This window comes from Podarcis tiliguerta, assembly GCF_965153285.1.
Source record: "Podarcis tiliguerta genome assembly, chromosome: 3".
Classification (NCBI taxonomy): Eukaryota; Metazoa; Chordata; class Lepidosauria; order Squamata; family Lacertidae; genus Podarcis; species Podarcis tiliguerta.
In genome coordinates, this window is record NC_139536.1 from 70,824,478 (window position 1) to 70,849,357 (window position 24,880).

The 24,880-nt window shown below is 38.5% G+C and overlaps 1 protein-coding gene across 2 annotated transcripts in view; it reads right to left on the minus strand.

Moving 5' to 3' along the window:
- Window positions 1-24,880, minus strand: part of CRYBG1 (crystallin beta-gamma domain containing 1) — an 89,136-nt gene that overhangs the window by 46,665 nt on the left and 17,591 nt on the right. Inside the window, exon 2 of one of the 2 annotated variants that reach the window (XM_083433417.1) lies at window positions 12,135-12,273. In XM_083433417.1, coding sequence (XP_083289543.1) covers window positions 12,135-12,273 — 139 coding nt within the window. Of the gene's footprint in view, window positions 1-3,289; window positions 3,470-12,134; window positions 12,274-24,880 lie in introns of those variants that run through there. The other variant, XM_083433418.1, reaches the window with a different exon arrangement.

The window sequence follows — 24,880 nt, forward strand, 5'->3', positions numbered from 1 at the left end:
GATATTTACAGGATAGTAGACAGAGCTTGATTGACTGATTATTTAATTTCTATACTACTTAATATATTTAAAATATCTCTAACAGTGTGCAAAAAAAAGAAGCAACACACAACATAAACAATATATTACAAAAATGCACAGTTATATATAAAAACATTACGTTAATGCAAAGTTACTAATATATATAATAATATCAATTCATTTTCCTTCTGACACTGCTCCCTCTCAACCCCCAGATTCTCATCCAAGGTCCAAACAAATTCTCAGCTCACACACAAAATTCTCAGAATGAGAATAACTCCTGGAAAGAGTGGACATCACCCTAGTCTCTCATTCTAGACTTCCTTTTTATGGGCAGGTCCAGGGTGGATGGTACTTCCTCAGGCTGCCCACAGCTGAGTTCCATTCAGCTGCACTCTCCATACCCAGTTCCAGATGCAGCAGGTTTGTCAAATTTCCTAGGGGGTCCAAAGGATAGGGAAAGAGGCCTCCCTCCACTCACAGTTCTTTCTCTGTTCTCGCCTCTTATAATTTTCTTGGGCTCCACTTCAGTTGGGTTTTTCTACAATCTCCCTCATTGTTTGTGCAATACAATGTGTTTTTCTCCCCTCAATTCCTCACCCACCCACCATAAGTTCTGGAAACCAGGGGTCCCTTGTGGGCACGAGTATTGGTATATGTTGGGTTTTTTTTTAAAAAAAGGTGCCAGTACAGAGCTAAACAGAATGTTTCCAATATTTCAGATTTGCTCAAAAAGCAGTCAAAAATTTGTGTGTATTGCTGCAAGCAGGGCAATTTTTTAATACAGCTATTTTTTTAAATAGCCTTTCTCTGCAAAAAGAATGGTTTAAAAATAAAATCCAAAATTACCACAAACATGCCTTCAACAACAACTGGTTGGCCGGCAACATTCTTTGATTTGGGCTGATGGAAACAAAATTAAAGTAGGGTGTGTGGCAATAGATGGCACCCAGTTAAACCTCACCATGCGTGAAAAAAAGAAAGAAAGGCCCATATGATTCAGTAACGTGCAACTTTATGTTGGATTTTCATTCCTTATCATATTACTGTATCTGCTGATTGGCAAAATCAAATCTAGTTGATGGAAAGCCACCTCAACAAAAAGCAAGAGAGATAACTCTCCAATAAACTTTGGTGTGCACAAGTCCTTTACAACTGCTCCAGTAGAGAGGTGAAAGGGTTTGCGATTGACACAAGTGCTGGACAATCAGTGCTGCACACACAGTTGAGTTGCTTCATTGATGACACAAGGACCAGCCAATCAGTACTGTGAACACTCAGCTTCTCCTCTAAACCAGAAAAACAGGATCTTCCTTAGCTAAATACAAGTGAAATGACAGTATGTGTTTCTGAAATGCGTTGAGTTCACTTCCAAAGCAGGTTCAGTGCTCAAGCTGCCTTCTGCATACCTTGACTGGCAGATCTTGGGGTTCTAATGAAAAATGAAATAGCTCTAACAAGTCTAAGGTCCGCTCATCCCAGTTATACAGAGATTAAGAATAATGCGGAACTGCATTAAAAATGCAGAAAAGGCACTAACTTAGTTTCCAGAGCCCAACTGTTGCCCACAGTTCTAGAAACTGCTTTATGGAATCATCTGTTGCAAAGAAGCTTACCAGCCATTATCACTTTTTTTGACAAAAGGAGTGTCACAGTCTTCTCCACTGTGTGCAATAATTCATTATCAGCTATATGTTCAGGCTTGAAAATTGCTACTTACCCAGTTGTGATGAATAATAATAGCCTCCTAAGAGCAAGGCAGCAAATAATTACATAAGTGGGTTATTGTGTTTTCTTTTAGGATATAAATGGGAGGCAAGCTAATTTTTGTCTGTGAACTAGTACATTTTTGTACTTGTTTTCAAGGATACACTGAATACAGAACATAAACAAGGCAACCAGAGTACCTGAAGAACCTGAGTGCTCAGCAAATTCTTTGAGCATGCTTCTGTATGTTTTTTGGTCAGAAAGGGAGGATAGAGGGGATCAATATTTGAGGTCAACAGAATCCTCTCTTCCCCTGGTGTGTGTATGTGTTAGTGAGGCAAAAGAGATAAAATAGGATCCCCAACAGGCTCTGTTTTGCCTTTTGGGGATCCTTTTGTCTGCACTACAACAAATATGTTGGATTGGGTCAAAGTCATATTTTTGCTTGTATTTGCATTGTAAACATGTTAACACAAGTATATTCTAATGAAGAGAAACATAAATAAGTTTGATTTTTCTTCCATAACATAGCCAACAAAGAGAGAGAGAGAGAGAGAGAGAGAGATGAGGTGAAATAACTTAATAGAGCACAATGAATGACAGAATGACAAGACAGAGCTTAACTGGAGAAGAACAGAGAAATCACAGAAACAAAAATGATTGGCCTTTATTTAAAAAAAAAACCCAACTATGTTCCATAATGCACCATGGTATTCAAACTTTTTAAACAGCTACACAGCTCTAGTTTGTGTTTGCAGACTCACCTAGACATCTCTCAGGTTTTTCTTATAAAACACTTTCCCACAAAATCTCAGCTAAGAAAGTAAAATCTTGCATATGACAATTTCTTAGGTTTCTTTTAACAATACGGTTGTGTTTTGATTTTGCTTTAAACATATACCTTGGTGTTAAGACTGGCTTTACCAAGGAATCAGGAGGAGGGACAACACTGAGCTCCAGAATGAAATTAGATGAGAATCCCAGTACTACTTGTTATTTCCTTCAGAAATCATAGCTTAACCACCATAAAACTGACCATATTCCTACATTTAGCCACAGTTCAAAGCTACAGTTCTCAGAGAATTTATCGGAAAAAGCAAAATAAATTAGGCACATTGTTTCATCAATAAAAAATATTCTAAATGACTAACCCTTCCTCTATCAGAAGAAAGACAAATTTTGCTCTATGTGACTTACTTCCAAGATGAAGCCCAAATTTATTTGTTGAGCCATCCAGACAATGTAAAGAGGAAGTTATGAATGAAAGTGAAATGAAATTCTTCATGTTTATTCAAGTGATTAGAAAACACTACAGAACACAGTACAGTAAGCAAGGTTGGGAAGACATGCCTGATCTCAGCTTCTACACGCACAACAGCAAAACATGTTCCCAAAGCAAATTCTTCATTCTACTTCTGTTGTAATTTTATAAAACAGAACCAATGACAATTGCCCCCCGCCGCCCCAAATGTCACACAGGATAGGCTTTATGGCTAAACTCAGAAAAAGATAATATCAAGTCAAGAAACAATATAGACATTAAAAGTATTAGCTGTCTTACCATTGTGATGTTAGTTCAGTTTTGCTTTTTTCAGAACAGCAAGCAGAGAAGGATTTGAAAGTTGCAGTCATGTGTGCATTAATGCAATACATCTATTAACCCTGATCCTCCCACCGCTTAGCTGCCTTTTTGATTTCCTTCCAAGAGAATCTCATAAACAAAACACTGCCCAAGCTGACTGATATGTTCCATTCAGTACACAGACGCAGTTAGCATCCACTTAAGAACATGAGTCACAGATTGAGACACCTGAAAAATAATGGTGAAGGAAAAAGGTATTTTTCTAAAAGCACCTCCCCAAAAGATAGAAACTTATTACAAAGAATTAGAGAGGGAGACTTCAATAGATACCTTAAGTCCTTAATTATCACAGCAGGTATTGCAAGCCCTTTTAAAGTATGTAAACAAATATTTCACATAAATTAGTTCTCATTAGCATTCCAGGTGTACAATTAAAAGTAGGGTTGATGGACAGGGAGGCGCAAGTAGCCACATTTCCTACTGCCTTGTTTCAGTAGAATGTTTGTATACTGATACAAGTTATTTAGCTGCTTCACAATATATACATAAAATACATTTGAAACCACAGCAAGTTTGCTCACCTCTCTTGGTGCAGCAGAATTGCTGGACAGAAGAAACTTCACTCGGGCCCCGACGGTGGAATTCAAACAGCAGTGCCCTCCTGATAGGTGGAGGGGGCATAAGCTCCCGCCGCCTATCAGGAGCTGGATCTTAGCCTGCATCCTGCTTTGGCGAATGGGGATGCAGGCTGGGAGGTGGGCTGTGCTAGGGGGCGGAGCAAATGGAGCCAACAGTGGGCTTCCCTCGGATCCACCCCTTGCCCATTTAAGCAGCCCACACCTGGGGCACAGCCTGTTTGTTCCTGTGCTGGATATTTATATATGATACAAGTTATTTAGCTGCTTCACAATATATACATAAGATACATTTGAAATCACAGCAAAATATAATTAATTGAAATGAGAGTGCAGAAGACAATTTTCTCCCAATCACACTACACTCTCATAGGTACAAACAATATTTTAAAACTATACTGTGAGAATATTGATATTAACACAATGCTGTGTTGAAGTATTGCACACATTTTATCTGCATAGTCCATTAAAGATAATGGCTGCATCGACCATACAGATGGTTTGTGTATAAAGAAGGCATGAAATCACAGCAGTTGTAACATCAGAAAAACTGAAAGAAAACCTTTTTTGCTGAACAATCTTGACTAAAATCCCCTGTTTTCAAGACAGATTTTTTTAGTAAAATGCCTCACCCTATTCTGAATTCAAATCAAGATATATGTTCTTGGAAAAGCAGTCAATGTTGCCGACTGCTCTTTCTGCATTCCTATAGGTTTTGCAATTTTGCATTATCTTGGTACAATCTCTTCTCATAATTAAAAAAGGCGGCTGTGGTTGTAATTCAGAATTGGGATTGAACAGTGTAATAGTTCTGTTGCTGAGTTTTAAAAACCGCTTTGCAGCCTATTAAAAATTATAAAACATATGAAGTTGTCAACCTAGCTCATGGAAGCCAAACTGCATTCCCCCATTAAAAACCCTGAATGGTCTAAATGTTAATAAGATGAAAACAATTGGCACAATGTTTCCAAAAATTATTATAGTATATATATGACAAGTACAGTAAGATGGCCTAATTTAACACAGACGTGGTGAAAATAATAAAGTCTAATGATTATCACTGTTCCTTACCATAAAAACATACTGTCTGCTTGTTTTCTTTCCCCTTCAAATGCATCCAAAATTTGTGTAGTTTGTCTTTCCCTATTTTTGTGAAAATCTATTGGATTTGCATTAAATGGTTAGGTTTCCAAAGTCCTAATTGTTTTAAATAGAAAGGTCATATCTTGCTGGCCACGCTCAGTACTATTTTTGCATTGCCCCACCCCACCACAGTCCTGTCACCCTCAAAAATTGCTCTGGGTATTCAGGAAACCCTCCAGTACAGCATGGGGGTGATGTGGCAATTTAAATCATGATTTAAATCAATTTTATTTAAATCAAATCCACCCTGTCAACAAGGGAATGATATTAATTGGTTTTGTTTGTCTCCTTTCACAGTGAAGCAAAACATAAAACAAAAAAACCCCCACACAGAATCCAGACTTCCAGGTCTTGATGCAAAGCCATTGTTTTCCTCATTTTAGAAGAAGAAGAAGAGTTTGGATTTGAAATCCCGCTTTATCACTACCCGAAGGAGTCTCAAAGCGGCTAACATTCTCCTTTCGCTTCCTCCCCCACAACAAACACTCTGTGAGGTGAGTGGGGCTGAGAGACTTCAAAGAAGTGTGACTAGCCCAAGGTCACTCAGCAGCTGCATGTGGAGGAGTGGGGAAGCGAATCCAGTTCACCAGATTACAAGTCTACCACTCTTAACCACTACACCATACAGGCTCTGTCAAGCATCCTGTGTTTTTCAAAGCACGCATCTGTAATGCTGGATGGTGTGAGTAGTTAAGATTGTAGAAGAGTGAGGAAAGAAGTGCCAGTTTAAAATAAAAATTAGTCAGTTGGAGGCTGCCCCCTTAACAATGAGGATTGTAACAGTGGGGATTGTATTAAGGGTAAGAATGAGCCACCTACTTTTTCTTAGTTACATATATTGTGAAAAGTTATTTTCCCTAAGAATTCTATTTATAACTTACTATAAGCATAACATTTCCAAAGAGGCCCCAACATCAGCTGGTTGCCTCCCTTTCCCATAACATGTTTTCAGTGCAATCATCAAAATGCACAAACAGGTCTAACAACATTCAGAACACTTGCAATATCACAATAAAAAGGAGCTTATTGCTAAAGAAGTCAGGGAGCAATTTTTCACAAAATCAAAGGGTCTAAAATATCTTGCACTTGACTGCTAAATATAGAAGCCATTAACACAATTCATTAAAATTAAGCTCATCAGCAAAATGAGATCCAATGATAGCATGCACATAAAGCAGCTCTGGAAACTATTTCCAGAGAAGTAGTTGTGTTAGTCCATAGTAGCAAGAACAACGAAGAGTACTGGGGAACCTCCTTAAGGACTAAGTGCTCATCCACACTTTTGCTTAACCCATATTTTAACTGTATTGTATCTGAGAGCTTTTCTTATCAGGGTCGTCTTTAGCATATGCACCGCCGGGGTGCAAAGATCCACACAGCGCCCCCAAATTTTGACACGACTAATCTCATGACTAACCACTTCCTGTGTTCCTGCCCAGGGAAAAGCAAGCACCAGGAGACCTCTGTGCGTGCCCTGGGAGAAAACTGTGTTGCGTGCGGGATGGAGCCATGGAAAAGCCACGTGGAGTGCAGCTCTGCGCACCAAGCTCCACAGCCTGGACCAGACCAGCCCGGGGCTGCGTGGCGGGGCTCCTTACGTTTCTCCTTCCTCTCTGGCTGCCCATTCGGAGCAGCAGATTGAGGCTGGTCATGCTGGGGGTGGCGCGGGGTTTTCTCCTCCGGTGTGCACATGGATAGTGGTGGCAGCGCCCCAGTACCTGATTGGCTGTGCCAGGTGGGCGGGGCATTGCAAAGATAGAGTGAGGCGAATCACCGCCAGACCCCGCGGCTGAGCAGCCCACGGAAGGGACCAGGGGAGGGAGTGGCCCTGTACTGCCTTCTCCACCAGATCCGGCCATCGCAAATTCGGAGTGATCCCGGAGTCCAGCCACACAGCCACCAGGGCGCAGTCGGCGGCAGCCTGGCGCCCCCCAGAATTTGGTGTCTGGGTGCCCCACACCCCTTGCACCCCCGGGTAAAGACACCCTGTTTATTACAGTTTCCCAGCTGTGCCTTGCAAAAATCTGATCTTGTCTGCTGAATAAGATCTTATCAGATATTTTTCTTAACTGAGCTTCAATTCAGAGGGGAAGATCACATTTTCACAAAGCACAGAAAGGTACAGATACCTGAGCAGGTCAGGTGGCATAAAAATAGTTTAAGCAGTCCTCCCCAAGCAGCATTTTTCAAATAAAAATAAGCATACCCAGTAGGTAAAATGTAGATATTTTAAAATTATTCTTTCTCCTGCTCTCTACCAATTCCATATCCACAAGAGGCCCCTTTCAGACTGAAAAGCTGACAGTGATATTTGTGAAAACACCATAAATTGAACTTTGGATTTTTATCACTTCATTTCCAAGCACGGATTGAAAAAATATCTCCCCATACCTCCTATAGAAGGTCGTAAGGTGCAAATAAAGTTTCAAGAAAAAGTTTCATCACCACAGTGACTAGTGAGGGAGTGGACACACACTTGTTTTTAGCTCTAATTAAAGAGGCAGTCCAGTTTTGCAAAACAGTAATTTTGTTACCAAGCAAATAAAACAAAAGGCATGACAGTGTTGTAGCTATAACAATTCTTCACTCTATATATTCGGCATCCCTCCTTCCCAACCAGGCCAAAAATACTTTGGTTTTTTAATGCTACTGGGAGGAATTAATAGAGATGTTCAACAACACTGACAGAATGTTGGCAAACTGGTTAACATTTTGATGAATTTAAGCAAGATAATAGGGGATTTTTGTAGATTGCACAATGCTCTAATTAGTGCTTTCCTCAAATCAGCCCCCCTTTGGTAGTGGTGAAAAAAATAGCTGTCGTAAAGGAGAGCATTAAAGTAGGCCTGAGACCATTATTATAGGCATGGCCAGTGTATATTTCCTACAGTAAATGACAATTGAGGCTGTTTTGGGATATGTATAAGCCATCCTTCAGTGTATGTTCCCAAGATAAGTTATAGTAACCACCCCCCAAAAAAACTATATAGTATAGAATTTAAAAAATGACATAAAGCAAAGGAACAGTACCAAATAACAATAAGGCTAGGCTGAATCATAAAAATTTGAATTTTTTCCTGCACTCAAGTGGTATATAAATTCTATGAAATAAAAACAAAAAAAGGAAAATTGAAACAGAAATTAAGCAACTATTCAGTGTGCTGAAATGGCTGGGCAAATTAAAAGAAAAGTCTTTCCCAGATTCATCAAGACATCAGACTAGATGCCAGGTAAGCACATATAGAGAGACATACCCCAATCAAGAAAGAGACACTCTACAGTTACCACACTCCTAACCTCAGATGTGTTGGTCAGCCAACCAATGACAAAGCAGGCGGATGACATGGTGGGCAATGCTAGCACTAGGGCATCATGTAGACATTCCAGATATGGGACAGAAGGTGTGGTGTTGGGGAAGTAGGAAGAATCCTGGTTGGTTTGATCATTTGTTTGGCTTCTTAACCAAACCATGGCTAACACAAACAATGAATTAGAGCAGGCATGGCCAAACTTGGCCCTCCAGATGTTTTGGGACTACAACTCCCATCACCCCTAGCTAATAACAGGGCCAGTGGTCAGGGATGATGGGAACTGTAGTCCCAAAACAGCTGGAGGGCCAAGTTTGGCCATGCCTGGCTTAGAGTAAACTGCTCGGAGGTTCTATTTACAATCAAGAAGTAAATACATTTATATATATATATATATATATATATATATATATATATATATAAAAATAAATAAATGGTGTAGCGTTACAGGTGAGCCCATCCTATGTCTGCATGCTTAGTGGACAAATATAAAAGCTCCCATTGCATCTAAATGCCCTTCATGTATATTTTGTATTATACAGTGGAACCTTTACTTACGTTCACCTCCAGTTATGTATCCTTTGGGATATGTGCACGGCAAACCTGGAAGTATTTTTCCGGGTTTCACCGCATGTGCAGAAGGAGTAAACTGCGCCATGTGCAGAAGCGGCACCTCCGGATATGCACACCTTGGGATCCAACCGGAGCTCCAGAACGGATCCCATGCAAAACCAGAGGTACCACTGTATTTATGTAATGCTTTGGGCATGCTCAGGGTTTTTTTCAGCCAGAACTCACTGGAACTCAGTTCCAGCACCTCTCAGGAGCCATTGTCATTATAAGAAAACAAGGGAGGCCTTTGTGGTGAGTTCTGGCACCTTTTTTCTAGACAAATAGCACTGGGCATACTGAGTCTTCTTCTTTCAGAGTATCCTCTGGTACACTATGCTCAGTTACAAAGATCTCTTCCAATTTCAGCTATATAACAGTGGAACGTTTCTACTGCTTACAGGTGTTTTAATGATACAGAAAGGTAAAGTGCAGAGACAGTCTATGTTCATCTAATTAGAAAATAATTAAATTGTCATATAAAATTTTGTATTATATAATCCTGCTTTGTAGCTTCTGCAATACTTACACACATTTTAAAAATACATTTTAAGTAATATTAATGTCAAATTAATCAATGCCACTTTTTGGGTAGATTATCAGTTTAATCTTAGTAGCTCTCAATGAATTCAGAGGGACATATTCCTAGGTGTGTACAGAATTGCAGCCTAAATGGGTAGTTTGATGAATCAATTAACACTGCAGTGGTAAATAAAGTGTATTTTAAAGCAAGCTGTCACTTTAATTGTTATTCATCACAAAGCTATAAAGAAAACAGACCATTATGGAAACTGATCCCACATATAAATTACTGTGACTAAGTAAACAGAAAATAAAGGATGTCTGCATCAAGAACATCTGCAGTCCTAGGTTGAATTCTCAACAAAAAGGGGAGCATCTTACTAAATTAGGTGCAGCAATCATTTAAAAAAAAGAGAAATCAAGTCTACCACCATAAATTTAACTGATCTCAGAAGCAATGGCAAATGGAGACCAGTAGATTTACTTTATAGAATAGTATCAAAGTGATGAGGAAGCTAGAGACTGTTTCATTTGAAAAATGTTTATGATAATACAAAATTTCCCAAACTCCCTCTGTCCCCCACAGACTTTATGAAAACTGCTGCGGGGATCCTGGTAATAATTATAATAATTGGTAATAATAATATTTTAAGCAACTGTAATGAACTGTGCTAGATGTTGCATGATTATAAATGATTTTTAGTGGTTGCTTTATTTCTTATATATTGTATTATGATTGGAAATCCATAGCAGTCAAATTGTAAGTGTTCTTCACAGATGTGCTGTGGAGCACTTGAATGAAGCCCAATCACAGTTTGGGAACCCCTGAGACAATGCATTACAGAGGAATTAGCCTGATATCAAAGGCTGGGAAACTACTGTTGAATCACTCTGAATCACAAATAGAGCCTTAGTGGCGAATTAGGCAGACTTTCACAAGAAGAGAAAAAACAATTAATTGATTCACTGGGTAATGAGAATGCCAGATGATGCTCAAGATAAGCAGCGGCCTGTTATGGCAACCCTTGGATTGATTTTGCAAAAGCATTTATTAAGCAGACTGGATTTTGCTGTCCTTGCCTGATAAGATGCCAAATGAAATTAAAACTGTATGTTATCAGCAAATCCACGTGTGGGAGGAATGTTTATCAGTTCTTTCAAAGTTGAGGCAAGTGTCTTACCAGGAAGCTCACTGGCTTAGCTTATGTTTATTACTGCAGTGGACAGATGATAAAGGACAAAGGGACAAAGGGGAACTCCTATTATCATGATCTTGTAATATAGTCAGTATGGCCAGATGTGTAGCACTGGGAAAGAGAAACACGACCTCTGGGGACAGAAGGCACAATTCTTAGCAATCAAGCAAGAATAGGAACATACTGATTATGGATGTTATCATGGGCATCTTAAATAGAGGAGAAACTGAAGCTACAGTGTGAGCAAGAATCGGGCAAAATTAAATATAGTATCAGCTATATTTAAATGAAGTACAATATTGAATTAAAAGACAAAAGTTTGATTGATATAAAATTCTATGCTTCCTTACCTAGCTACGATATTTGCAAATTTTCAAACACAATTTTAAAAAGCGCTGCATAACTTTTTATTTTATTTTAAAGGGTGATCTCCATTGTTAGACATGCTCAATGTACTACTTTCAGTGTTTTCAGTGGGTCTTCTCCAAGTATGACCTTGCTGCCTATCATCTAAAGTTTCTAATATAGTGAAATGCCATTGTAATTTTATTTATAAAGTTATGTTTATGTTGTTGCTTGCTGCCTTGAGAAAAGCAACCTATAAATATTTAAAATAAACAAACAAAATTCATGAAGTTATCCTTTTATTTTATTTTTTTACATTCTTGTCTTTCAGCAGAAAAGCAAACTGGCCAGTTTTCTTCAGCTTATAGCCTATGATTTACTATTGTTTATGAGAAAATTAGGTTATTCACCAAGCCAGACGCCTTTAAAGTAAGTTATGACAAGTAAGGCATTGCACAACCTTGTCTACAAGGTAATCACTTAAGCATAGTTCTCACACTACAAGAGAAGTAATAAGCACCCTCCCTCTATGCTAAGTTGCTGGCGTTATATAATACTAATATAAATAAGTTGAATAACCTAAGTGGAGGAATTAAATGAATTTCTACAGTACATTCAAACCTCCTGCCAAAGAACACCAGTTTAAGCCAATTCAGTTCACTGGCTTCAGTGGGTCTAAACTGGAATAAGCATTGATATAGAATATTGATAATATTCCAGTTCCCTCATGTCAGCCTATCAAAAGCATTTACTTGTGGAGAAAATTGGGAACACAAGGAATGTATTTGTTTTTATAATTCCTATTGATCCCATCTATGGATAAATGCACGTGTAGCTCAATGTCATTATACTCTTATATAATTTATCTTTGTACTTTGTACATATTTCATGGGCCCAAATGGAAAAAAGACATCTGGCTTCATTGTTTGTCATCAAATTTCCCCCAGTAATTTTATACTTATTTTTTACCTTCCCTAAGAAATTTCTATGTATGGTATTTTTCAAAATTAACTTTTTTAAAAAAGTAAAAACAATGTCATACTTCATACTTTTAGTTCCTCCTTACCTTTTTAAATGATGCTGGCAACGTAGATGTAGTTACTGAATCCATTGGAATACCATAAGCAAACTGTGTCTCTTTTGAGGGTAGTGGAGGCAGCTGATTGGCCTGAGCAGCAAATTGTGTATCTGGCATGTCAAAATCTCTGAAAAACACAAAATATTTTTGCCCTTTAATTAAATTGACCAGAAACATTGTAGTAGGATGTTAAATGGAAGCTGTATTAAAGATAATTGTGATTAAAGTTTTTACATGTGACAAATATTGCGTGGCTGCATCCAAAAATGACATAAAAACAGCTTTGTACCTAACTTTTAAATTAATAATGATTGGATCTGGTTTATGAGTCTATAGCATCCTGACTTCCGGCCAAGAAGGCATCAAGAAAGGTCTCACATTTCTCTTTATTCTTAAAGTACGGCTGTTTTGTTGAAGGTGAAATATGGCCAGTTTTGAAAGGCATTTTTCATTTTTGCCTTGAATATTTATAGCTTTTGCTATTTGGGACATAGCAAAAACTATAAAGTGCTACAGCAGTTCAGGGGTGGTGCCAATTGCTCTCTCTTCCTTTGAATAACCATGCAATTATTCCCTCAGGAGCACCTGCATCTCTGATTATTAGGTCATAAAAACACAGTAGAAAGTTTTCAAAGATTATGAAACATAATACAGAAGAACAGCTCTCATCTATCAACACATGCTGGCCTGGCAATAGGAGATCAACATTATTATTATTAACATTTGTATACCACCCTTCATCTCAGGGTGGTTCACAGCACAGAATACAAGGCAAAAAACACAAAAGACATAAGAAAAAGAAGAACAAGAACAAAGAAATAACCCCTTCCCCAATCCCTCCCATTAGAACACGCAGAGCACATGCTGTCCAAAAACCATTTATTAGCAGTAAAAATTAAGACTGATGAAAAAGGCTATTCTTCACATATAATTTTGTTAATGGAATTAACTGCCACAAGATGCCATGGTCATTTGTTTAGGTGTTATAAAATGGGTTTCGTGGACGATAGGTCTGTCGATGGATATTAGCTATGACTACTAAAGGTGACTTCCCTATTCAGAAGAAATATAAAACTGAATATCTGCTGTTAGGTGGCAACATAAGAGTGCTATTGCCCTAAATTTCAACACCCAGCTCTATCTCTGAATGCCACTTGGAGCTGCTTGGAAGTATGTTTAGAACTCTTAACAGATCCAAAATGCAGCAGGCAAAATGCCCTAGCCAACAAATTTCCTAGAAGTGTTAAAAGATTTGTACTTACCAGTTGGGTTCTGCACACAATTAATAGTGCCACTTTTGAACTGGGTAACCTTAAAGTCTGGGAAAGAATACCTTTTTCTGTATGAGGCACTTTCTCAGTTTGCTCAAATTTCAAGTCAAGTTCTGCTCTGGATTCCATCATTTAGAAAGACCAGATTGGTAGCTACTGGCACAATATCCCTGCTTTATGTATGTTCCAGTTCACCAGGGTCCAGATCAGGCCATTCCAGGTCTTACACGAAAGCTCTAAAGACCAAGCCCTGAATCAGCTGAGGACATAAGCTTTCTGCTGGGCTTTTTCTAATGCCTAATGTAATATTTGTTTGTTATAAATAAAATATTCATCCTTTGTGCCAAGACTACATCCTTCAATGAATGCAAGTTTTCTTACTGGTGGCATCTATGTTATGGAATTCCTCTTGTGGGGAGTTCCACCAGACCTTCTTACATTTAGAATACTAGGCTCAAAATTAATCCTACAATTAAATAAATCTTAGCTGTGCTTTTTTCCCTTAAAAAATGTTTAGGGGTACTCTCGTTTTCCTACTCATATTTAAATACTGCTCCTCAATGAGGCCAAACTTAGATTCACAAAATGTTTAGGGGTATGCGTACCCCTGCATCCCCCCAGAAAAAAAGTACTGAATCTTAGTCAATTAACAAAACTAGTTTTAGTAGTACCTAAATTTGCAAGTGAGAAAAAATAATGCTTCTAAAGAAAAGAATAATTAAAAAAAAAAAGATTATGTACTGTAAAGCATACACACACCATGCTAAAATAAGTATCTCTCATTCCTTCTTACACAGGTCTCTTACATGCTCAGTTTTATACGTACTTGCATTACAAAAGGCATCTTTAATCAGACATTATCTTTATATAAATGAAAACAGACTAACAGTTCAATCCTATTACAAGTTCAACCCTACACATCTTTTCAGAGATAAGTCTCATTGAGTTCAATAGCATGTACTTCCACGAAGGTATGTAATTGCAGCCTAAATGTTGTAGCCCCAGATAAAGGCTTTTGTCGCGTTTCCCAGGGACAGCAGGCATGGCAAGGAAGAGCCCTGGGCACCAGTTTTATTTGGAGTTGGCTTAGGCTGCCTTGATTTGAGGCAGTAAAAGGAGTCATCTCATTCACGGTTGGCCTATGGGTGTAATATTCCTGGAGATGCTCACACTTGAGTGCCCTCTGGTGGAATGCCTGGTTTCCTACTTGTCTTCAGAAGTGAAGCAGCTGTTTCTCCAACCAGTTTAGAAGCTCCTGGCAGGTTTGTGTACATGGATTCTTGGGAACTGTCTCTGGCTCATGCAAAACTCTGTCTGGGTGCCTTTTCTTAATCAACTCCAAGTTGTGCAGAATTGGCTGACACCTCCCTCCATTTTATCTGTGATTTATATCTGTTGTTTTAATTATACTGTTCTGATGTTACTGCTTTTATGCTTTAAGCCATCTTACTTTTGTTGATTATCTGTAAGCTGTTTTGAGGATTTTTGTAATTAAATACTAAGAAAAACAAACTTTTTAGTCATATTTAATAGATCGAGGAGCTAATTAATTAATTAATTGCCCTTCAACCCAGGTTAATATCCGATACTGGGTAACAAAAGTGTTTGGCTTGACACTTGGTATATGGGTTTCTTGACTGAGAACATAGAAAAAAGCAGAGCAACTTCTGACAGCAGAGGAGCACACTAGAAAGACTCACAAAAGATGTAAGGCAAAACTGATACATATTGTTTTGAACTTAACAACACAGTATAGTAAGGAGATATGTAGATAGATTTAGAGCTATAGCAAAGTCAAGGTGTGGGCATCCCTCTCGTCTAAAAACTGTACCTCTCTAGGAAACTGTACCTGGGGTCTGGGAGATGAATACTATTTGTAAACTGCCTTCCTACCCAACATATTGTCTGGATGAAGGCAAAGGTTCTAGACCTCACTAAGTATTAGCTTTCTAATGCCAGCATGTAGTCAGTTGGATTGGCTGCATGGAGTGGTGGTGTCAGGATGCTGACTGTACGGCTCCCACTTAGCTGACACCATGTTGCTAGCAAGAAAAAACACAATGTCAGAGGCACTGAAGCAGCAGCCAATCAGGGCTGTGAACAGCCTCTGAAACAAGGATGAAAAAGGCATGCATGAGGAAGAGTATTGGGCTGCAGATCTATGAAGCCTGAAAACACAATTTTCATTGTGATATGAAATTTCAGGATAGTAGTACATATAGAAACAAATAAGAACAAGTCGGAGATATTACCCTGCCACCTAGTGGACTGATTATATCTATCAAGTTATTGTATGAATCAGTACTGCAATATAAAAAGCTTTTGAAAAATGCTAAACTCGGTGCTATTTTTCTAGAAAAATAAGTGCCGGAACTCACCATGAATGCCTCACCTCTCTTATAATGGCAATGGTGCCCACCTGAGAGGTACTCTGGTGAGTTCCAGCTGAAAAAAAGTCCTGGCTAAACCAATATTCAAAATGCAGTACTGTATGTATATTTTTGAATCACACAAAACTCTACCTAAATTTGCATGTGCACATTTTGTAAAGGTAAAAGTGAGCTGGAGTATCTTATGTTGACCTGAGATAAGAGCAATAGAATTCAATCTCATTAGAGAAGCACATTTCATACTATTGGAGCTACTTGCAACTATACTCACTCAATCTAAATTTGTCATTGAATAGTAGAGTTGGATTCCTGCAATGCAGGAATCTTTCATCCAATGTGAGGCTCATGATCCTTAGAATAAGAGTCCCATTCTCTACCGACTGAACTCTTCCTCGTGTCTAGTATTGTTTTGGTCATATTACTATGCTTTTTCACAAATAAGATTCGGAACAGCTTCAAATAAAATTTTCAGGGTGCTTAAATAATAATAATAATATACAGTGGAAAAATAAAACAAAACAGGAACATAAAGCCACATCAATTGCAGGGTTGAACATTTTAATGAAAAGGTCTTCCCCAAATAACAGGAAGATAGTAACAGAGTATTGGGATTCATATAACTGGAGTAATCAAAGATATCCTGGAGTTGCCTACTTGAGCAGGAGTAGCCACAGGGTGGTGCCATAGAACTTACACTACCAATAGCAGCATTGTTGCAATTACCTGGGCAATGAAGGGACAGGGCCACATGCCAGTGAGCTCAGGGCTGTGTGGGTACACCAGCAGAGTCAATCTGGTGCTCCTGCTAGTGCCATGATACAGACTCTACACCAGCTGTTCCTTCACTCACCTTACTCCAGATAGGAATATTAGCAACTAGTCAATTTTTTTCATTCAGGTAGGGTTTTTCAGGGGCAGCCTTACAACTGCCTACTTAAGGGCTGCCAGGACACAGCACTCCCAGCTAGTTCACTGTTTTTTAAAAAGTGAAATGGGTTCTGGTTGAGGACTATATCATGTGAACACTACCCAGCAATATTGAACTCAAAAAGCCGAAGTTGTGTGGAGGAGCCCACTGCTTGCAGTATTTTTTAATGCCTTAATGCCTTGAGCACATTGTCTGTTCCTGCTTCAGCTCACAAAAGCTCTGAATTTATCCAAGATGGTCCCACTTCAGATCTTGATTTGGGATGCAGCTGAATATTTTGAGTGTCACTAATAAAAATGACTATTCTCCATCATTTGTTTCTATGCAATGAAAGTACATTTGTATTTGTTGTACATGATCCTCATAGTTTAGTTCTTCTTTGAAAAGTATAGTAACACAAAACTCAAGTTGCAACATTTCTGTAGCTGGGAAAATGACAATGGGATTACACACATTTTATAAACATCTATTCATTAAAGCAGTACTCAGTACTGTAGCCCCTTCTGCACTCTCCAGTGCAACATTCTACCAATTTTAAAGAGATGGCCAGACTGCAGCAGGCTCTTTAAAACTGAAGATGCTATCATTGTTTGATATGAATGAATGAATGAATGAATGAATGAAACTTTATTTGCATAGCCAACAGGCCATAGCATCAAACACCAACAGAAGTACATTACAAATATAGTTAAAGTCTTGTGACCTATTAAAACCCTAGGTAAATTAATAATCTCAGTACTTAAAACTTGGCAGAAGTAATAAAATAATAATAATAAAACATAATGATAATAATCATAAAAACCCAGACGAGGAATCCGGGTGACCACACTGATATCATTCAGATACCAGCTCTCAGTCTCATTGCTCTCTCGATAAATTTGGCAACCTTCTCTGTTGTCGAGCTGTTCTGGTCGGCTAGAAGTGAGCACAATTTGGTTTCGCAAGAGCGGCCGGGGATGGCAGATAGGAGCGGCGTGATGGTCTCGTCCCTGAGATCTTTATATAGGGAGCAAGACAAGAGAACGATTGTTTGATATGAAAACTTTATGAATGAATTTCAGGTGAAGGCGGCTGCCCAGAAAATAATAATCTAGATTTAGATATGCCCTGCATTGCAGGGGTTGGACTAGATGACCCTTGAAGGTACCTTACCAACTCTACAATTCTATGATTCTAGAGCCCTCTTGCCAGAGCCAGACCAAGCCATTTTAGCAACTGAGAAGAACCACAAAATGTCCCTGTCCCGCACAACAAGGAGTGAGTAAAGATGAACATCAGAACAAGAGGGGTAGGAGACCAGCAGCGGCTGCTATTTGCCAAGAAGCCACACCCCTGAGGTGGTATCATGGGGGGGGGGGCACTGCTTAGAAAGAGGCAAATTTGGCCTCCAAGGAATGTGCTACAGCTGTCAATGCCACTGTGGAGGCAACAGTAGGCAATGCATTCCTTGGAGGTTGGATCTGTAGATGTGCATTTTGTATTGCTTTTAAACTCATTTTCCATTATTTTTGCAATTGTTTTTTATCGGTGTTTTAGCCACTTTTAATTTTATACATTGCCTTGGAACTTTTATGGAAGGCAATTTCAGCAGCAGAATTTTTAATTACTTGTTTGCATCATCTAATGGCCTCAAATTTCCTACGTTTCTTTATTTCTGAAGATCCTTCAAGCTACTAGATTATCCAGCTGTTTGAGACAAAGGTACCAAAATCTGCCAGAGCCAAAAGCACATTTGGGGGCAGATAACATTGAAAAATATTGTATTTTCCTTCAATAATGTGTAGACAAAGTTTGACCACTGGGTGGCACAGCCATCTGTTTCCAAAGCAAAGCTGATGCTTCTAATCACCACAAAGTGATAAAGGGCCTATGCTGGCAATGAAAACAAACATAAACAGCATGTTTTGTTCACTTGGTTAGAGATTCTGCTGCAGGGTTATCACAATTTCTTAAACCCTCAGATTTTTGTCTCGGGGGGGACAAAAGCAATTAATTTGAGAGTACTGAGTGCTGCAAAAAATGTGGTTGTGCAATTGTAATGAGGGCTTCTTGTAGGGTTGCCGTATTTCAATTGTTGAGCTTTTTTAGGAAAAACCCCCAAATTGTTGAGCTGCTTTTTTAATGAATGGCAGCTCTCATTCTTATGTATTGACACCATTTATTTGCCATTCCTGAATCATTTAATTAATATTTTGATATCTTAAAGACTAAGAAAATAATTATTTAAAAACTTCCTCAGAGGATTAGTGCTTCTCTCACTGTACTAGTCTAGTGAAGGTGCACATATCTAATCCTTATCAGGAAGATAAGGATTCCATTTAAAAAAGGGGGGATATACTACTAGCTCCCCTTGCAATAAGGCTGATTCCTTACATAATATTTCAATACTGTCATTGGATTTTCAGTATAACTATTCAGAGGTTTTTTATTGTCTGGTCCTGGAATAACTTGTATGTATTTAGCCAGATATGATTCTGTTGACTGATTCATCTAAAGATCTTTTTACTTCAAGACTATTCTTGCAAAGGTACCTTCTAGTAGAATGTGAGTAGAGCTTTTCACCATTTGATCTACTTCAACCATGTACAATATTAAGTTTGTTAGCATTATTTAACATTTTGCCACAGTCTATAATTTATAGGGTCTTCCAATTATTTTCACAAATTGCATTTGGCCAGACAACTTTCAATGTTGATATAATATTAAAGTGGTAAGTGGAGGAGCGGGGGAATGTTCCGAAAACAATGTAAGTATTTATGAGAGAAAATAGATAGATACTGTTAAAAAGTCACAGTTGCTGAACAAGCTTCTGATGTAAACTGACTGCAGACAAATCAGGATTTTGGGAATATAGCTTGCTCTCCCCATGAATTTGTTTCCTGGAACAATGATTATCCGATAAGACAAATTACCATATTTTTCTGTGTATATGACGCCCCCATGAAATTAATAAATTAAGTTTAGCTTTTGTTGGAGGTGGGGGAGATCACTTCTGCCAATAGTCCACCTGCCTGCCTGCCACTGCCGATCGCTTGCCACAGCCACTGCTGATCGCACACCTTGCCACAGCAGCCAATTGTCTGCCCACTTGCAGCCACCAACAGCCCACCCACCGACTTGTCGCAGCTGCCAATCACCTGCCCGCCTTGCCACAGCCACCAATCAGCCGTGCCAATCTCCTGCTTGCTGCTGCCATTAATTGTCCCCCTCTGCATTCACGATCCATGTATAAGACGACACCCAATTTTTGCCTATATTTTTAAAGCAAAAAGCATTGTCTTATACATGGAAAAATATAGTATACAGTGGTTTTGTAAGAAAGTCAAATGAGTGGTTTGATACCAACCAACACATTCTCAACTCTAATTCCATAACCATAGTGAAAGTCAGCTTTGGCATGAAACCAGCATTACCCAAAAGAAAACAGTAATGCAAAGGATCAGAAACTTGTGAATTAATGAGTATCTGTGAATAGAAGCCATATGCGACAATAACAATTGTACATCTTCCAAAAACCTATAGCATATTACAAAATAAATGTTTAGTATGGTTAAAAAACCCCACCCCATTCATCCCAGAGAGTCAGACAGAAGCATTTGAAATGATCTTTGGAGTAGTCATGTAAATTGCCAGGACAAGTTATGTTAGTACACACATAGTGCTTTTAACAAATACCTGCTGAAGGTATATATTAAGGTTAAAATGACACAAATAAACTTTTTTTTACAATATTTGCTCTTCAAACCTTTCTTTGATCTCAAGAAAGGAAGTTACCATCAAATTATTCATTAATTTTATAGAAGTGTAACCAAAGGCAAAAAGGCACAGTCATAAGGATACAATTATATTAATATGTGACCATTATAACCCACTTCATACATTCCATAGGTTTTGAATCATTAAACATGGCTTAAGTCAACATCCAATCTGCAGTTTGATCTTATCAACTATGAGAGCAATTAGATAACATTTTATAGTATTTTATTTTTATTTTATTTATTAAAATGTTTGGTTATTGCAGTTTCATAATATAAAAGTGGTTTACAACAATTATAGTACAATAAAAACCATACAAAAAATGAAAATATTTGTTACAGTTTATATATGTCATATTTCGTACACTGTCACAAGATATTCAAAGAATATAGTTTTATAAATATTCTGAGTACATGATGTATTTTTCACAAAGTAAGCCTCATAAACTAATTTTTCTTAGCATTCATCCAATGCCACATTTGTTTGGCAACACTTTTTGTTATGCTCAACCACAAACTGCCACATCTTGCCCTACAACAGTCAGACTGCAAAACTCCCAATGCAGAGAGAGCATGTGCATCTGACTAGGTAGAAAGATTCATAAATTACATCTCAAGACTACACAAAGGATGAGCAGCCAAATGTGGAAATGACTAGTGGATTCAATTGATTTTGCTATTAAATATCACCCAAATGCACTCTTATACAGTGGCACCTCAGGTTACATACGCTTCAGGTTACAGACTCCGCTAACCCTGAAATAGTGCTTCAGGTTAAGAACATTGCTTCAGGATGAGAACAGAAATCATGCTCCGGCAGCGCGGCAGCAGCAGGAGGCCCCATTAGCTAAAGTGCTGCTTCAGGTTAAGAACAGTTTCAGGTTAAGTACGGACCTCTGGAACGAATTAAGTACTTAACCTGAGGTACCACTGTAAATGTTTGCAATAGTTAGTTATAGCAAGTCTAGCTGATTCCAAATGATGGAAGCAAGATGGCACTGTTTCATCCATTCTAATCTGAACAATTTAAGCATTTTTCTCATTTCTCACCCTAGTTATTTTTGCTTTTGTTGGTGTACATTGGGACATGTGATGGTGCCTTGTGCCCAGAAGATGCACTGGGCCAGGTAGCATCCAACATCTTGTGGCTGACATTCTCCCATATGTGGGGTGTACAACTTATTGTAGCCCAAAACATATCTTGGGGGTAGGCACCTTTATGTTTTTCTACATCTTTTGGCTATGTTTGATGTGCATAGATGCACTTGATGGTGACTTGCACCTGGAGGAGGCTCTTGGCTGGGTAGGGAATCTCATACGAAAAGGGAATCTCCTACAAAACACTCTTCCAGATGTGTGGCTGTATGTGGTGGCCCAAAGCATATTTTGTGATGGTCAGGTCTTTATTATTTATTGTCTTTAGATGTCATCACATGTTTATGAGTGTTGCACAACCATGATACTTTTGAATGAATAAAATTGTTGGCCTCGAAGGGGAGAGTCCTCCGGTCATGCTAATATGGAGGTTCAGGCAAAAAGAAACCCTTTACTGTAGAGTTCAGGAACATATTGACTTTCCTTTGTGTAGTGAATCTTCAAGCAAATAAGGAACTGAGAATGAGTAACCAACTTCAGCAACATAAAAATAAGGGAGAGAGAACACAGGAAGTGCTTTGTTTGCTCCGTCTGGATCTACCCAACTTTCTAGCTTTCAACTTGCAACAGCAGTGCCAGACAGATTCTCCCAGGCATGTATAAGCAAGACATGAAATTAATGTTCTTCCTTAATTTCTGTCAGCATCTGGTAAACTGATACATTTAGGGAACAATACTTACAAGGATTACAGCTGGAAAGCAAAAGAAGATTAATGTTCCAAGAAATGTCAGTGGATAATCAGGTTTGTTCTCAATAAAGGCATGGAAAAGGCCAGCAGTGGACTACTGCCAAAGTTTTTCAGCATAATGTCCTGCCAAGTAATGTAATGCACAAGTTTTACTTGTGTAAAACCTGAATTGTAAACATAATTCTACTTAGTGAAAAAAATTCTCTATTGAGCAAGGAGCTTTCTAAATCTTTGGGGGTTTTTGTTTTTTTTTTACAACTTTTAAGCCTTACTCTATAGTGATGTTAAAAAAAAAAAGGTTTAGAAAGCTTTCAGAAAAAAACATGAAAGAAAAACAATTAAAACATAGACAGCTTAAGTAGCAATAAAGATGTAACATAAAAGGAAATAATGTGTGAGATTATTGGTAGCTATGGTTTGATTTGCATTTCTTCACTGCCTCAGGGTTACAAGCTTGGGTCCATTAGACATTATGCTGGGTGATGTACAAAAGTAACTATGATCTCAAGTAATAAAGGTTCATAAAGAGAGTCAGGGTGTAAAAGACAATGAAATAGCATTGTAAGAAATACCAGAAACCCATCTGGTTCTTTACCCAGTGGAATCTGATGAGTCTTGAGATGCAGCAAGCACACACACACGTTGAACAATATCATGACGACATGGCCACACAGCGAACATGTTTTTTAAAAAGGTAAACTTTTACGCAACATGGTATATGAAGGGAACCCCTTGAGGCATGCTGATGCTTGTAATGCAAAACTGAAACAAAAAACAAAGTGCCTGAGAAGTGACTCAGGAAGATTCACCTATGGCAAACCCAGCGGGCCAATACATTACACAACCCAAGAATTAAGTGTGACAACATATTTCTAGAATAAGGCATCTAAAATCTGATGAGAAGCCATGCGGTTTATTAGTTACATTACTGAGTGACAAAAATGAAGACTTTGGGGAATGCAAAATAGATAGAACGAACAACATTTTTGTAGCATCTTTTTGGGATATCAAAATGAAATCTGGTACACCTGCTCAATTCAACATTACAAGTTAAAATATAGGTTTCACACCCCACACCAATTTTCAAGGGGGAAAGAAAAATGCAAAATATATTGTAAAGTGATAAGCTGCCTTAAAGTTTTAGATAGTGGGATCAGACATGTAAATGGAATATAAATGAATCAAATGATTAAGAATATACCTTTGTTTTCCTTATTATGTTTTAGAATCACATGTTTAATGACAGGGAAATTTGAAATGTTATGAATGTATGTTTAAAAGAAGCCAATAAATATGACCGGGGGGGGGGGGGAGAGAGAGAGAGAGAGAGAGAGAGAGAGAGTGAGAGAGAGAGAGAGAGTGATCAGATTTCCTATGTTTCTTCTTAAAGATGAAAAGTAGCAACAGGTGGCTAAACTGGATCTGGGTTGTGGCACTGGGGAAGGGAGGCTTTCCCCTTTTCCTAATTTAAATTCTTCTCCCTGGTAAATATCCTATTTGCCCTAGAAGCACAAACATACTATCAATCACTTGAAGTCAGAGCAGAGCCGGGGAGGGGGGGCTAACCAGTTTTTTTGCCCCAAGTGATACCTCCAGAGGGGTGGCATTGAGGCTCCCAGCCTCCCTCCCTCCCTCCCTCTCTCTCTCTATACACACAAGTGCACATGGGGGGTTGCCAAACTGGAACTTTGACCCAAGTGAAATAAAGCCTAGTTTTGCCCCCGTGTCACAGTAATGTCAGGTGACGCAGAGCTCCAAATGCCTGACTCAAGCATCACACATGACTCTGGCACTGTGTGTTGATGTCCCACTGATCACCAGCACTTCAGAAGTAAAGTGTTAAGCACCTATGAAGTCCTATCACCTATCACCTTATCAGGAATTCAGATTGAGTTTGTAATATCTGAATAGTTATAAATAAACTAGGTTCAACTCAGCTTGATTTGAAAGACAAACAGTTGTTTTTGCAAGTTCAATGTCAGAAGAGATAAATGTGAGACAAGAAAGAAGGGTTTAACATTAAGAAATCCTACAGGCACACAAGCACTTATGTATCAGATGTCATTTTTTTATTTAAAAAATCAGATTGTTATGCATCAGCCTGGGGACCTCAACAAACATTTTTTAAAATCTAACACTTTTTTCTTTTTGCTTCAACAGACAAAAATAATTATGAAAATTACCGTAATAATGGAGTGATACTGTACATTGAATGCTCTGAGGTAGACAACTTATTTTTTCAAATCTTAGATCATTTACAACAAATGTTGTAATTCGTCCTTGTGTAAACATGAGCTGCTATATATTATGCATGGTCACTTCAGGCAGAAATTTGCCCCAGGCTGATCAAACAGTGCAGTGCATGTTTTTTAACATAATGATTCACATAGGTCTTTCTATACTCCAGCTCCTGACTTCAGATTTCTAGTTCTGATCATGCTAATGGTCCAGGGGTAGGCAACCTAAGGCCCGGGGGCCGGATGCGGCCCAATTGCCTTCTCAATCTGGCCCACAGACGGTCCAGGAATCAGCATGTTTTTACATGA